The sequence below is a fragment of the Orbicella faveolata genome, unplaced genomic scaffold, assembly GCF_042242905.1.
Source record: "Orbicella faveolata isolate gen_17 unplaced genomic scaffold, um_ofav_v1 contig_24, whole genome shotgun sequence".
Classification (NCBI taxonomy): Eukaryota; Metazoa; Cnidaria; class Anthozoa; order Scleractinia; family Merulinidae; genus Orbicella; species Orbicella faveolata.
The window spans coordinates 5,537,994-5,553,299 of NW_028301552.1; the positions used below are offsets into that span (position 1 = coordinate 5,537,994).

The window sequence follows — 15,306 nt, forward strand, 5'->3', positions numbered from 1 at the left end:
CTTCCCACTTGAACGCGACGTAGGTTCTTCTCCCATCATTCGTGACATACTTCGAGTTCACTCTCGGTCCCGAATTACTGAAGATGCGTTGCCTTTCGAAGTAGCTGATAATGGATTTCATGAATTCAACACCGTTCACGTTGCTGAACACATCTTTGACATTTTCGGTGTCGAAGAACGCTTCTCCAAACGTATACCCATTGGATGTTTCAGGTTCAATGCGTCTCCAGGCGGTATAGGCCAAGGTGACTTTACCTTCAGAATCGGTGAAGGAAGGCAGCGTCACGTGCGCATCTGGCATGGCGATGCTGAACAACCCCACTTTCCATCCATGTCCCTCCAGGCGTATGGGATTGGGTAACCTGATCTTGAAACTGTTGGCCTTGTTCTCCGGAAACTCGCTCTTACTGCTGTGACTGGGCAATGTGATGTAAAAATCACTCATCCTTTCTTGAAATGCAACGTGATCGTGGTCACGCCCGACGCAAAGTCCACCAAACGTCCGTCGTTCTCAGATACCTGCGTCTCGACAATGTCCAACACGGCCGTGCGCACCGGTAGATATAGGATGTGTCTCGGTTGAAGGTCGACCACGTCCGGATCGTAACGAACCTGTTTCAACATGTCGGTGACTTGATTTCCCGTCACCATACTCTGTCTCACATTCGAATACACGAACAAGGAACGACGCTCGTGACCGAACGCCTCTTCGTAACTGCGATCCAAATCCGTGAACACCCAATTGATGAAACAACTCAAATGTAAGGTGTCCGGGTCGATCTTGTAAAATAGTTCGTCCCCGTCATTCTGACCTATGATCAAGTCCGTGGCCGTGGGTACGACTTCCTTGGGAAATTCCTTCCTCAAGTGGGGTCCCAAGACGTAACCCGGTCGACCGTTTTGCAAGGTTCCCATCTTGACCCATTTCATCTTCTTTGCCAATTCGATGCCGATGTTCATTTGCGGGAAGACGCGTTTACCGTTGATCAGGAGGCTGATGCACGTTCTCGAATTGTCCAGGACGCATTCTCCATGCTCGGCCCGAGGCATGACCGTGTACAGCAATTCGGTGGGATCGTCGGGTTTGCTCTTTTTCTTGTACATCGTCACGTCGTCATCCGTTCGATCTCTCAACCTACGCATGTATCGATCTCGTATCGCGTTCATCAACTCGGTACCGGTCCTCGGCGTGAATTCCAAATCGCCCTCTCGCGTCACTGAAGAGACCCGGCGGTATATGTTTCGATCCGCGTCCACCATATTGATCCACCAGATTTCAAACAGAAGAGAATCCTTCAAGTCCATCTTACGCGTCGCGGACGGAAACGAGAGGTCGCTGATACCCACTTTCCATCCCGACTCTCTCAACTGCAACGGGTTCGGCAGACGGTTCTTGAAACTGTGGGCCTTGTTGTCCGGGAACTCGCTCGTGCTGGCGTTGCTCATCAGTTGTACGTAAAAGTCGTCAGACTCATTCATCCTTAAAGTGTAATGTCACCGAGGTCACGCCCGAGGTAAAGTCCACCAGTCTTCCGTCGTTCTCGGCCAATTGCACCTCCACTATATCCAAAACGTTGCTGCGCACGGGTTTATATTGAATCTGAGTCGGTTCGTACGTCGTCTTGAGCGAGTCGTGGGGGACTTCTCTCAAGAGATCCGTGACTCGATTCCCCGTGATGGTGCTACGACCCACATTCGAATACAGGTACATGGGACTGCGAGGCGGAGGGAGGTCCGGATGAACGACGACTCCGCGATAGGTCTTGGCGTATTCCTCGTCCAAGTAACTGAAGCGCCAGTTGCAATAGGGACTGAGCTGTAACGACCCAGTGCTGAGCATACTCCAAAATTCGCGAGATCGATTGTCGCTATGGTCGGTCCAGTCTTTCTTGAAATCAGACGGGACTTTGTCGTTGGGAAAGATCTTGATGATATTCACGTCCAAGTGAACGGAGTAATACGATTCCTCGCGAATCAAACCCAACTTCTTGACCAGTTTAGGACCAAAAAACACTCTGGGACGTTTTCTGTCTCCGGACTCGTCGAGGAACGTGTCGGTGTTGTCGATAATCAAATCGTTCCCCTCCCATCGGAACACGGGGTAGTATTTTTTCCCGTCCGGCGCTCGTAGACTTTCACCCTCATGATCCATGTAATGATACAGGCGTTCGTGAAAACGATTGATGAGGTATTGCATGAGAGATCTTCCGCTCGTCACTTTGTGTCGGACGCGGTTCAGTTCCTTCCCGTAGACGTCAAATGTCACCGGGTAACGATATGGACTACACGTAATCCCGTCGTCTAGCAACCTGAACGTTTCAATGGTCCACTCCATACCGAACACGTGGTCGTCGTCGTCAAAGTCGTGCGTTTGAGGGACTGGTACTTGATGCGGTCGTGCAGGCGGGATCGGGTAAGACACGCTCGCCAATCCCACTTTCCATTCCTTGTCGGATTCAAACAGGAGCGGATAAGGCAGACGGTTCTTGAAACTGTTGGCCTTGTTGTCCGTGAACTCGCTCGTGCTGGCATTGCTCATCAACTGCACGTAAAAGTCTTTCATTTTTTCGTCTTGGGCTTTTGGGTCACGTACAAGCCTTTTTTATCCACCCAACTGTCGTACTTGACTGGCCAACCTTTCCAACGCACCAAGACTTTATCCCCCTTTCGTTTGACGATCTTGTCGATGCGGAACAGATCGTCGTCTTTCACATTCACCTTTTGCAAATCTTGCGCGTAAAACGTGCCTTCGACCGCCGTGCCGTCCCATTCTTCCACCTTGTACGTGGTGACCTTCCCAGGACGCACCCTCCGTATCACAAACACCTCTTCGGTCCAACCGGGTAAATACCCTTTCTTGAACTGTCGGAACTTCTTGTTCAGTCTCACACGATCCCCGACTTTCAGTGGAGGTCGTCTCGATTTCTTTCCCTTTTTCTTCCCGTAAAGAGTCTCCCACACGTCCTCGCTATTGGCTAAAGTCACTTGATCGGGAGCCATCTTGATACTGCGATGATACGATCGATTGTACCCTCGGACCAGATCTTGTAACACGGGCACAAACGTCATCGTATTCTTCACGGTGAAGTATCGGTACAAACGTTCTTTCAGGGTCCGATTAAACCGTTCCACCACACTGGATTTCGTATCCCCGCGCGTCGAAAAATGATGAATGCCTTTCTGCTTCATCAAATCCTGAAACGTCTTGTTGTAGAATTCCTTCCCGTCGTCCGTCTGGAGATTGATGGGTTTTCTACCTCCTTTCAAGATCTTAGCCATGGCTTCCGTCACCGCTTTACCCGTCTTGCTCTTCAAGGGCTGGACCCAGGCGTGCTTGGAAAACACGTCCACCACCGTCAAGAGATAACGATACCCTCGATTGTACCTTGAAATATTGATCACCTCGATCAGGTCGGCCGTCCACTGCTCGTCGATGCCGAACACCACCACCGGGACCGTGGGAAAACGACGACGTCTGGGTTTGTGCAGCGTGTACCCCAAATCCCGTTGCAGGACCTCGCGAGCACGTCGTACCGAGATCTTATTGGCCTGGGCGAATCGCGTCAGACCGCCCAGACTACCGGGTCTGGACGGATCCCGGTACCGTCCCAGTAACGTTTCGGTCGAAAGCGGCTTTTGCTTCTTCTTTTGACCTTTCTTCATAGTCGATAAAGTTTGTACACGCACTGTCTCCACAACTCGAAACGCTGCTCCCGTACCTCGAGATACTTCTTAAATGAATCGGGTTGCCGTTTCAACCACAAGATATAAACGACAAAACGCATCACGTTGGGTTCGACGTCGGTATAGTCAAACACCTCCAAGGGCGAATCGCTGAAATTGTAGGGGATGGGTTCACCCTTACCGTATCGCTCGTAGACACTAGCGCACTTGGAACACAAGGTCGTCCAACACCATCGATCGGCCATGGTCGTACACACTCTCGAGATCAACCAACTCAAGGCATGAGACATAATGATTTGAACTCAATTTTTTATTTCGACTTTCTTATATGTACAAAAACGTCGTGCCTGATTGGTTCTTACGTAAAATCGACTCTGATTGGATAAAACGAAAAAAGAAGGCGAAAAAAAGACTTAGTCCGAATCTGAAAAGTATCGAGAATAGTCCGTGTTCTTACAATCTTGACCGTACTCATTATCACAGTCTTCCTCATAGGTATCCATGGCATAATATTTACAATTTCTCCAATCACATTTACCGGGTCTCCACTTCAGGGCTTCCTCCTCGTCCCCCTTCACATAGAATGCTCGACGCATACTCTCTCTACACTCACCACACAGGTCATCCTCATCCGCTTCAAGGGCACGGAAGAAAAACCGATCCTTCCACATATCACGCTGACGCATGATATCGTAGATCAACTCTTCCAACTTCAGACACGTTTCCTTGTGAGCGCACCTGTTGAAAGTCAGTATCTCCTCCACCTTGGGACTCTTGTCGGACTCCAACACCCGTCGTGACAGGTCTCGAGCGAACCGCAAGGGTTCAAACAGGTCACGGATGGCATCGCTCATCATGTACGTGAGGTGATCCGTGGCGATCAAACAGGCACGCTCGGCGTCCAGGGCGGGATCCCGACAATGAATGAATTTGAATTGACCGCTACCACTTCTGTACATCACGCGACACCACTCACCGCAGAAAAGGTACACCTTTTCGTTCCTCTTCATCATCTCCAAAATCGTACCACCCCAGTCAGGACGACGTCTCATCAAGAGCTCAAAAGACCACAGACTATCGGGTATTTGACCTAACGGTTCGAAGAGATTGTCAAAAATGTACATGTCCACTCTGGCATCCGGAATGGCATCGAGATCTCTTAAAGTGTGTACCTTCTGATCCACGATCTGCTCCACTAGGTCCCGAATCTGGTTCGAGTTGCTATAGTAAGTCATCTTGAAACCCACCCTCAGACAAACTCGTTAAACTTCTTTCCTTCTCGATCCGCTCGCTTCGTGATCTCCAAGCCCGACAAATGAGGATAGCAACTACGGTCGCCCCAGTCAATCAAGTGCCTCTGGAGCCTATAGTACAAAGGGGAGACAAGACGTAACTCCAAGTCAATTATCTTCCCATGTAACGGTCTTTCGCCTTCTTTTTCGATTGAATCCAAAACGTCAGAAGCTCGATTCAACTGCTGTCTCAGATCTTCAAGGATCTCCTGCACGGCTCTCTCATCCAAAATCCTATAGGTCATCACCGCGTCAAGAGCATGTCGAGAATGATTCGCTGCGTCCAACGGGCTCCTTTTATACCCGCGCCGCGGATCCACTTTCACTCCGTACTTTCCCGGATCACGCGCCCTTTTTCAGATCCACCAATCGGAACGAAGACCGTCACATGATCCCATCACACCACACGTCACCGATTGGTTGTCAAAAACGTCCATAAAGTCGAACCATGCATTCCATCACGAGTCACTTTTCTCAACAGTCGTCATGGATTCACACGTCGAACCCGACAGGAAAAAGAAAAAATCATCCAAAAAGAAGGAGGCGCGTAAGAAACTGAAACTGCTCCTACCCAAGAGAGTGGAAGGAGAAGGTAAACTACAATCCACCTTAGATAGATGGTTATTCAAAAAACCTCGTTCCAGACTACGTTTCAACGAACGCGTCCTCTTCAAAGAGATCACCCCGGACTCGGTCAGTTGGACCACCGTCCCTCTCAAAGGCTTCTCGCGACCGTGGAGCGCCTTTTCGATCCAACGTCAAGAATGTAGAAGCCGAATGAAAAGTAACCATGACAAGCGAAGGCAAAGACTGACCCCCAAGAACGTGCGAAAGACCAGTCACATCCTAGAAACCATGCGACGTGAAAACACCTTGTTGGGATACTAACTCAATCTCTATCTTCACAGACTCAAAGCTACCTGCCATTCAAGGCGGATGCATGACCGTGATCAGAGACTCACCTCCTCGAACCATGCAAGTCCTGCAAGTACTGGAACCCCTGGGACTCGGCAAATTCAAGAAAGACAACCTCGTAGAAGTGCCACCTGAAGTGGATGACCTAGGAGAATCCACCGAAGTACAAGTGTTGGAGGAATTCGACCCCGATCAGTTCCTGAACCAACTGAAACCACAAGATCCCACCTGCCCGCGTTGCATGGTACCCATGGAATATGGAAGCGTGCGAACCCCAGACGGTGGCACCTGGGAGTATTACCGATGCCCCTCTTCCAGATTCTACACCAAGTGTTATGTGACCTGCGGCGTCAAAGAGGTGGGCACCTACCTGAGACGCGTCGAAGAACAGACCCACCCCTGCTACAGGAACATCGACCCGGCTCGTTTCCGATGTCTATGCAGCAAGTCCCTGGTCTTAGCCACCTCCCACTCCCAGTCCAACCCAGACAGGCTCTATCTCAAGTGTCCCAAGCGTACCTGCAAGTTCTTCCAATGGATCGACGAATACCCACGAGGAGTCGCCGAAGCCATACTGATCAATGGACAGGACCCAAACTAAGAAAAAGACAGACACAGTTTTTTCGTATAAACACACTCCGATTTTTATTTCACAATATTTTACACGTTTGGTAATTTATCCTCCGCGTCGATCATCGCTCGCATCGTTACTTGAGTACATTTGTTAAAAGTACTATAATAAAAGTGAATTGTGAGGATATAGCGTCTCGCTGTCTTCTTCTGTCTCTTAGTCCACGTGGACTGAAAGGGCTCAAAACCGTAACACAACATAAGTCGGTGAAACGTGATCCGGTCCACGGGCGGCTTCACTTTCACGTCCCATACAAGGTTCTTGCGTATGGTCAGGATCGAGTTAAACAAAGTTCTCCCGAAACACTTCTCGATTCTCAGGTACCTGCTATGACTTCGGGTCCAGTTTTCCCTCTGCTCGTCCGTGAAAAACAGGATTTGGTGGAGCATCACCTCGAGCTGACTAGAATCTTTGAGTTGTGTCAGCCATCGTCGGCCCACCAACAAATCCCGGATGGGAAAGTTCATATCCTCATAGAATCTGGTCCAGGGTGCCTCCATTTGGTCAATGGCTTCCTCATAGGTAACCCCAGGCTTTCTCGGCACATGGTTTTGTAGACCAATCTCTCTAAGGGCCATGATAGCGCTCAATACAAGTTCAAAACTCAGAGTGAAAATCGGGGGCAGCGCGGATTCGCTTTATGAAGATCCGTCCAGCCAATCACAGATCGAGACGAAGTCACGTGTTACCCAGACCCAGGGGATAGGGGGGTATCCCCCTACCACACCCACTCACGGTAGGAGACTGGACACCATTATAACGTGTGTATAAAATAAGCGAGTTGGACCGATCACTTTCACTCTGAGTTTTTTTCAACTTGTATGAGCGCCCATTACAGAAGACTGTGGATACTCTCGTTAGTGTGGCTTCTCAAAGTACCAAGTGAGTATGGAAGTATTAGAGCAGTGTAACGTAGAGTTGACTACCTGGGAAAAGCGGGTGAGAGAGTGGATGAACGACGAAGAAGAAGAGACCCCTTTGTACAGGGACCTAGAACAACTTTTAGGTTTTATCGAGGTGGCCCTGGACCAACTAGATCTTTTGTTCCTGGAAGAGAGGTTGGGGGTCCTTGACGAGGACGATACCAATGATTTAGTCATTCACGTAGACTTTGTCCGCAACACTTACAGACAATTGCTTCATTTTTAGCTATGGAACCACCCCTCCACTGCCACGTGTGCAAACAACTGAGACCCTGCTGCCGCCAACCCATACTAGAATTGAGCAGAAATGGGACCCACACCAAATTCGTACGAGCAATCTCGGGACCACTCAGAAAAGAATGGGGACTAGGGTGCGTCTACGCCACCTGTTGCGGTGTCATCTATGGCATGTACCACAATATGGAAACCAACTGTTACGAACCCGTCTTCCTGGGAAACGGTTACAACCAGGCCCTGTCACGTGTCAATCACGTCAAATCGTTCCTTGATTGTTATCCCGAGGAAAAAGAGGGCGCCGGTCAATAGGACCGTGCACACGTCCCACCCTGTAAACCAAGTAGAATGACCAATAAAAAGTTGTTTTTGTTCTATTTTCAGACTCCATGTCTCGATTTCCTAAACCCGAATGTATATGGTGTAAGGAAGGATACACTCCCAATCACAGTATCCAAGACTACTTCCTGACACCCTGTTGCGACCAATTCTTTCACGGATCCTGTAAAGCCCTCCACACCTGGTGGTTGAAACCCTCCCAAAGACGCTGCCCTCATTGCAATACCGTGAATTTCGGACTACCTCCCGATGACAACCCCAAAACCAAGTCCTAAAGAGGTAAGCGCTTCGATGGTCTAATGGTTAAGACGTTGAGTTGTGGCCTCAAAGACCCAGATTCGATTCCTGGTCGGGGCATTAAAATTCTTTTTTCTTTTTTAGAGACCCCTGGCCTGTAAAATCCGTTTGGACGAACCCCACCCCGACGAAGATGTCATGCTCCTTTTCCTCACCCAACATTTTCCCTACCCCTGGTAAATGCGAAGAGACCTCTCCAAAGTTTGGCCCTTCGGACGCGTGTTCGAATCCTCCTCAGGCCTTCACGGAGAATTTCTCACCCCGCAGACCATGATGCTAGCCCTCGTGCATCTAGGAACCAATGACGTGCAAGCCCTAGAGACGAAGAAAAAAAATCACACAACAAACCATGTACATTCTCTCTTTAAAGGTTTTTTATTAGTTACAAGCATAAAATAAAAAATGTTTTTTCACTCCTCTGGTGACGTCATCGTTTCGATAAAGGCTGCGTACGCCAACTCTTCTCTGTCACCCCAACCACTCTTCCACTCTTTCCATCCGGCCTCAAAACTCTCCGGCAACCTCTCCAAACGCACAGGTTCCTTTTTATCCAGAGACTCGTCCTCCAACATCTTCCTTGACATGGCCTGTCTGAACTTGATCACCTCATCCGCCAGCTTCGTCATCTCTTTCTTCAGGAGGTTATCCGTACTGTCCCTAACGGAGCTTTTCATAATCTTTCCAAGAATACTATCCTTCACGGCATCCAACACTCTCGCTGCAAACTCCTCTCTCGGAATGTCCTTTGGCAACGTCCCCGCAGGAATACTAATCACCTCCACCTTCGTCTTGCTCTCCTCCGAAGTCATCCTTTTTCGCGTCGATCTCCAAACAACAATGCCAAACTCAACAACTCAACACCTTTTTATTCGCACACGAACGTCGATTTCATGTTTACCTTATTTGGACATGCACGTGACCTGTGACGTCACGGGCGCCATGTTTTGCCTACCTGGCGGCCATCTTGGATTTCCAAATTTAAGAGAATGTATGGGAAAAAAGTGGTCACGTGGTTTAATCCCTGCACGCTGATTGGTTACGGCCCCAACAAGCGTATATGACTACTTGCATGCCGTGTCGGCCGAGTCTTTCGGAACATGCAATGTTGACGCTTGATTACGATTTGCGATGTATAAGCGACTATCAAGATTTTTCATAAAGTTGAATGAGTATTGCTATCGCTGCAGTTTCGCTTACGAATGATTGACAGTTGTATTTCATGAGATCTAGAGTAAACTGTTCTGCCTAAAACTAAACAACCACGAGAGCGCTCTCCGTTCAAAACGCTCTACTTTCGTTTAGGATCAATACAGAGTGCAAACCATTAAATACAAACCATCACGCGTCAAAACATTTGGTATTTACGTTTGGCAGAACCATTCCATACATGCTTAGAGGCGAGGTGACTCGCCTGCCGACAAGCTCTTTTCGATTCGCGGGCTACACAATGACTTACCTAGCAAGGTTATTTGTGAAACAAATTAACGACCTCGTGTTAGGTTAAAACTACATTCATAAGGATCCTTCTACCTTCCCTCTACCGGAGTGTCTTCAGTTTATTTTTCTTCTGGGGTTATTACTCCACATCTGCTTATAAGTTAAAGGCTTCCATTAGTTTTAAGGTATCTTTTCTTTCGGCTCGGACGAAAGCAAAATGCTACAAAATTAAATCTAGACTAAATGCTTCGAGGTGCGCGATAGAAACTGAAACTACGCTTCGAGAAGCAGGCAGGAAGTCAGCCAGCCAGGTTGCACTTGAGAGCAAAGGCAGCATCAGGCTTAATACGGCCAAGTTGAGAAAGAACACAAATTTCAACAGCATTACATTGTTACATTTTTACTTACCAACCGCAAAACAAAAGAAGGTGAGTTTTATATTGTAACCTGAAACCTCTGAACCATAGGTGAATCCTGATAATAGCCAAAACTTAGGTACACTGTAGGAAACACATTGTTTTAAAAAATTGGATAAAAAACCCACAAACGACTAAAATATTGCTTCCCAAGATAAATACACGTTGACAAGAGTATTCCATAGCAGTTAACATTTTTCACGCGTCGACTTTTCTTCAGCCAGTTATCTGCCAGCTTCTGCCATTAAAATAATTTAGTTCCCTAATTTGTAGTTAAAACCTAAATGATTTCTATTTTACCACTGTCACGTATGTTTTAAAATTGGACAACAAGATGCTTTTTTATATACCTGAAAGCTTTACTCCGCTCAAACTGGTAACAAAGCTTTTGAATTGTCCTAAATGTTAATGATTTGTAGACTAATTACTCACGTAATCTGCGTTTATGATAGTTTTCTAATAGCGCGCTTTTAGGGCCGGGTAAAACAACGAACGTGATCTGAGCTCTATTCACTTGTTTGCTAGTAATAATGCACATATATTATCGTTCTTTCCCCAGGAACAAATGCTTTTCAACCAGATGGCACTTCTATCAGTCAGACTTTTCAACAGCGTCAGTTCTTAAAGGACGAGTTCCATTATCTGAATGTGACTCGAGTTGGAACATTTACTGTGTACGACATCTTTGATTGCATCTTTGAATGCCTCAGCAGTCCCTCGTGCCTTTCTTTTAACTTGGCCGCCTCCAAAGGAGAAGATGGAAACATTTGGTGCGATCTGCTTTCTTCTGATAGGTACAGAAACTTCAGAGAGTACAATGAAAACACGACTTCGCATCACTTTTTCACTATGGTAGGGCCTGGTTTCTGATACATGGGTTTCTTTACCACATTGACATTGCTACTTTACTCCAAATCATCAAACCAAGTTTCTTTTTTAACCATGAATTATTTCTTCTTATTTTAGTCACCATGTTCTTCCATGCCGTGTCAAAACGGAGGTACCTGTGTGACGAATTACAAGTATGACACCTTTGAATGCCATTGTGATAAAGGATTCATTGGCGAATATTGTGAGAAAGGTAGACTGCCAACTTTATTCAATTAGATTTGTTTCATTTGTACTGTTTTAAGGTGTTCACCTCCATGCGATAGCTACGAACGTTGACATTGCGCCAGAATTGGTTGAACGACTACATCCGACTACCAGTGTGCATATGACCGCTTCAATCGCTGCAGAATAAAAATACTGCCTGAGAGAGCCTGGATCAACCAACGATCGCTACGTTTGCCAGAGAATTGTTTCCATATGGTCCGCGCAATGATCAGCTTAACTTTTTTCAGTGATCGTAGCAATCATTTGCCTGATATGGGAACCAACTAGTAAGCATCATTCGTTCTAATAATTAAATATCGTATTTTTTGTTTGCAGCTGTGACGTCATGCAAAGAACTGTACAACGTGTACAAGTAAGCCAAAATTTTAAATGTTAGACATTTTAAAGAAGTTCTTGTAATTACCATTGGTCAAGAGTCCTTATTTTAGTTCTTATTTTCCTTATTTCCATTCCAACTAACCGTATGAATGCGTGTTCAATTAAGCATTTACACTACGAGTGATTCGAAAATTCTCTCAAAATTGTGCGAGCCTTCAGGCGAATACAGTTTGTAAGAATTTTGAAATATATCACGAGTAGCCAGAGTAAATCCTTCTGATTACTAATGCTTTCATACGATTCCTTATTTATTATCTGACTAAGAAAAGTTCTAACTCGAGCGCGTTTATTTGCTCTCCTGCGGGGCAAATTAAAAGTTTACGATAGATTGACCTGCTATCAGCCAATCACGATTAACTAATTTTCTAGTCAAGTAACAACGATCGAATTTGAAGGTGGTTGTTAAGCACTACGTTTTATACCTAACTGTTAATTGTTCCTAATAAGAGCGTTGAGGTAAACTTTGAAAACAGCCCTAAAAACAGACCAGATTTCACAAAACGTGGCCACCTATCAAGCAAATTATTTTGTATTTATTGTTTGCAACTTTCTCAGGACGAAAACAAAAGGTAGAATGATCTAGATACCGGTCTAGAAGGGAAAATCTAGACTGCGGTCATTACCGATTTAAGCCAATCATATTCGCACCCCGTGAATTTGATAGTTTCCAGTCCTTGCGAGACACGGCTATATGATAATAATACGTTTTTTAGACGAAGGACCATAGTTAATAGAGGGGACTGGTTATGAAGCCCAGCAAACATCAAAAGAGCAAACAGAGATGCCAAGATTTATGTTGGAAAGTCCACGATCGTACATAATCTTTTGTTTTGCGCTTGTACACTATGAATGAATTACGTAACCAACACGTTTCTATTGGTTAGTTCCTCAGTGCGGAATAAACAACTATTGTGTTTTTTGCACGGTCAAAAAAGGTCAAAAAAGGCCAAAAAAGTGAAAAAAAACATACAAGAAAGAACTTTGTCGTTTTTCATAACCATTCCCCTCTATTAACTATGGAAGGACTAACGATTTAAACATCAGCGTAACTAATTCGCTCCCTTTATCAACTTCAAATTCAGATAAATGAACTTTAAATTTGTATTACTCACTCACTCACTCATGCCCTTTACGCCTAAGTGGCATGTAGGGCAGCAATATGTTCCCTCCCCATCTGTCGGTCCCTTGCCATAAACTTGATGCCTTCCCAGGTCTTCCCCGTCTGCTTGATTTCCTTCTCCACCGTCCGCCGCCATGTGATCTTAGGGCGGCCTCTCTTGCGTTTTCCTTCTGGCGTCCAATGCAAAGCAGTTTTCGCAATTGAGGCTTCTTGGCGAGCGACGTGGCCAATCCACCTCCAACGTCTCCTCATCAGGACGGTAGCCATTGGTTCAATTCCACACCGTTCAAAGAGATCATTATTTGAGATGACATTAGGCCAAAAGATGCGTAGGATACGCCGAAGGCTCTTGGTGTGAAATGTAGAGAGCTTTGATAAATCCTTCTCCGTTAAGCGCCAACATTCTGAACCATACAGGAGAGTTTCAAATTAAATTTGTATTGCCGCCGTCATATTTACACGAGTTCTCAGACAAAACAAGCAAACTATCTATTTAAGCTCTAAATATTATATTAACAAGTAAACAGTGTTGAAACCAGTGAACATTTATTTCAACTCGATCTCAAGTTTCTTTAATTCAATAGCTTTTGTTATTATTCACATCCAACAGGTCCAGCGTAAGTCAGCTGGTTACGCTCCACATTGACTCAAAACCAATTTCTATTCTCTGTCACATGGGAGATTTTGGATGTGGAGATGGGAGATGGACACCGGTCATGAAGATTGACGGCAACAAGGTATCACATTAAATCAACTCTCTACTCGTACACGCAAAGAAACATTATCTGTAAAACTTAAATGGCTACTTTTAAGTGGAATGAAATGAACTCGATATTCTTGATGGGATATAGCACGAGTAACTCAGCTCAGTTAGTCGAGATTCTCAACATAATGTTTGATGTTTCACGCAATCCTTTGGTTTTGCGGATTCGTTTGGATCAGAAAATTGTTTACAACAAGATGTTATGTTTACGAAGTCACCAAAACAGTACTCTGTAAGAATTCCAAAGTTAGATGATTAAATGAGCATTATTCTTTATATACGAGAGGCAATTCATATTTTAAAATGAGCAGAACGTTTTTACTTTTTCTCTTCAGAGTACATTTCATTATAACGAGGGGTACTGGAGTAATAAAACTGAATACAACCTTCCTGGAGGGGAGACTGGGTTTGACTCACAAGAGACCAAGTTACCGACCTACTGGAATACATCCTTCTCCAAGATCTGTCTTGGTATGAGGATCGGCCAACAGATCAACTTCATTGCCATCAACAAGAAAGCCAAATCTCTGTACTCACTGATCGCTGACGCGCAATACCGCAACACCTCACTGGGTCGTAACACGTGGAAGAAGCTGATTGGTTCACAAGCCTCTTTGCAGCTCAACTGTAACAAGGAGGGATTCAATGTTGAGACTACCGTATGGGATAACAGAGCAAGAATAGGTATCATTAGTAACGACGCAAACGACTGCTTGAGTTGTAACTCCAGAATCGGGTTTGGTACAGGAGGGCATCCTGATGACTCCAACACCTGTGGAAACGAAGCTTTATGGTCACCAGATACTGGCGACAAACACATCAAAGCCATTGGTTACATATTAGTGCAGTAAGAAGGAACTGATGAAATGAAGTCAATATCCACAACCTAAATCAATATACTCGAAACACATTAAAGTCACGTCAGTTCCATATTTTTAACCCTATTTAGCATGAACTTTAGTTTCGTCCGTGAGCCTGAAGGGGTGGGGCTCTTTTAGCCGACCATATGTATTTCCAAAAGAGTGCACTCAATAGGCTTGTAGGGCATCCGAACTTGCAAATAATCACGTCTCATTTTCGACGTCATACACCTTAGTGACGTCATGTTTAAAAATATCCGCCATCTTGGATCCGCCATGTTAGATTTAGATTAGATTTTTGACTTCTTTATTTCCACACTAAAGAAGAGAATAAATTGTTCAATTAAAAAAAAAAAATTTGGTTTCAATAATTTTTTCAGAAATGCAAGAGCAACTGAAAAACTGATATAGACAAATCCAAAAAGCATATGAAGATTCAACAAATTGGAAAGATTTGATCATTAAAATCGCTACAAAATCTAAAGTCTCTCCAGAACATAGCTTTAAAATTTTGAAACCCCAAACTTGGATATAACACTGCTTACCATGGACACGTGAGGTTACATGGGGATTAGCCAAATAGTTTAAAAACACATTTTTGGGCATTACTTGCTGCCACTGTTGTTTTGGGAGTCGTCGTGGCCTCATGGTTAGAGCACTTGTCTCCGGATCGAGCAGTCCGGGTTCGAGCCCTAGCCGGGGGCATTGCGTTGTGTTCTTGATGAAAACACTACTCTTACAATGCCACCCTCCACCCAGGTGTATAAATGGGTAGCAGCGAATTTTATTGCTGGGGGTAACCCTGCAATGGACTAGCATCTCATCCAGGGGGGAGTAGAAATACTCCTAATCACTTCAGGCTACTGAAACAGGAGATAAGCTCCGGCCTGATGAGTCACGT

The 15,306-nt window shown here is 45.5% G+C and overlaps 4 protein-coding genes across 4 annotated transcripts; 1 reads left to right on the top strand and 3 right to left on the bottom strand.

Annotated features, from left to right (window-relative positions):
* Positions 1–1,259: 1,259 nt before the first annotated feature.
* Positions 1,260–2,665, bottom strand: LOC149110074 (uncharacterized). Its single transcript, XM_089292807.1, has one exon. The coding sequence runs from the start codon at positions 2,561–2,563 to the stop codon at positions 1,472–1,474; it is 1,092 nt and encodes a 363-aa protein (XP_089148933.1). The 5' UTR covers positions 2,564–2,665; the 3' UTR covers positions 1,260–1,471.
* A 961-nt stretch (positions 2,666–3,626) lies between these two features.
* LOC149110075 (uncharacterized) lies at positions 3,627–5,215 on the bottom strand. Its single transcript, XM_089292593.1, has one exon. It carries the CDS (start codon positions 4,917–4,919, stop codon positions 4,098–4,100), a length of 822 nt encoding a protein of 273 aa, XP_089148719.1. The 5' UTR covers positions 4,920–5,215; the 3' UTR covers positions 3,627–4,097.
* Positions 5,216–8,381: 3,166 nt separating this feature from the next.
* LOC149110076 (uncharacterized) lies at positions 8,382–9,179 on the bottom strand. Its single transcript, XM_089292594.1, has one exon. It carries the CDS (start codon positions 9,122–9,124, stop codon positions 8,726–8,728), a length of 399 nt encoding a protein of 132 aa, XP_089148720.1. The 5' UTR covers positions 9,125–9,179; the 3' UTR covers positions 8,382–8,725.
* Positions 9,180–10,720: 1,541 nt separating this feature from the next.
* Positions 10,721–14,762, top strand: LOC149110077 (uncharacterized; the record flags this gene model as incomplete). Its single annotated transcript, XM_089291555.1, has 5 exons — positions 10,721–11,020; positions 11,135–11,249; positions 11,600–11,636; positions 13,393–13,519; positions 13,881–14,762. Coding segments are annotated over 5 exons (1,095 nt in total), but the record flags the coding sequence as incomplete, so codon positions are not given.
* Between the last annotated feature and the right edge of the window lie 544 nt (positions 14,763–15,306).

What these genes read in the sequence shown, in the direction of transcription:
- LOC149110075 (XM_089292593.1), bottom strand. Translation starts at nt 4,919, where the DNA reads ATGACTTACTATAGCAACTCGAACCAGATTCGGGACCTAGTGGAGCAG.
- LOC149110074 (XM_089292807.1), bottom strand. Translation starts at nt 2,563, where the DNA reads ATGAAAGACTTTTACGTGCAGTTGATGAGCAATGCCAGCACGAGCGAG.
- LOC149110076 (XM_089292594.1), bottom strand. Translation starts at nt 9,124, where the DNA reads ATGACTTCGGAGGAGAGCAAGACGAAGGTGGAGGTGATTAGTATTCCT.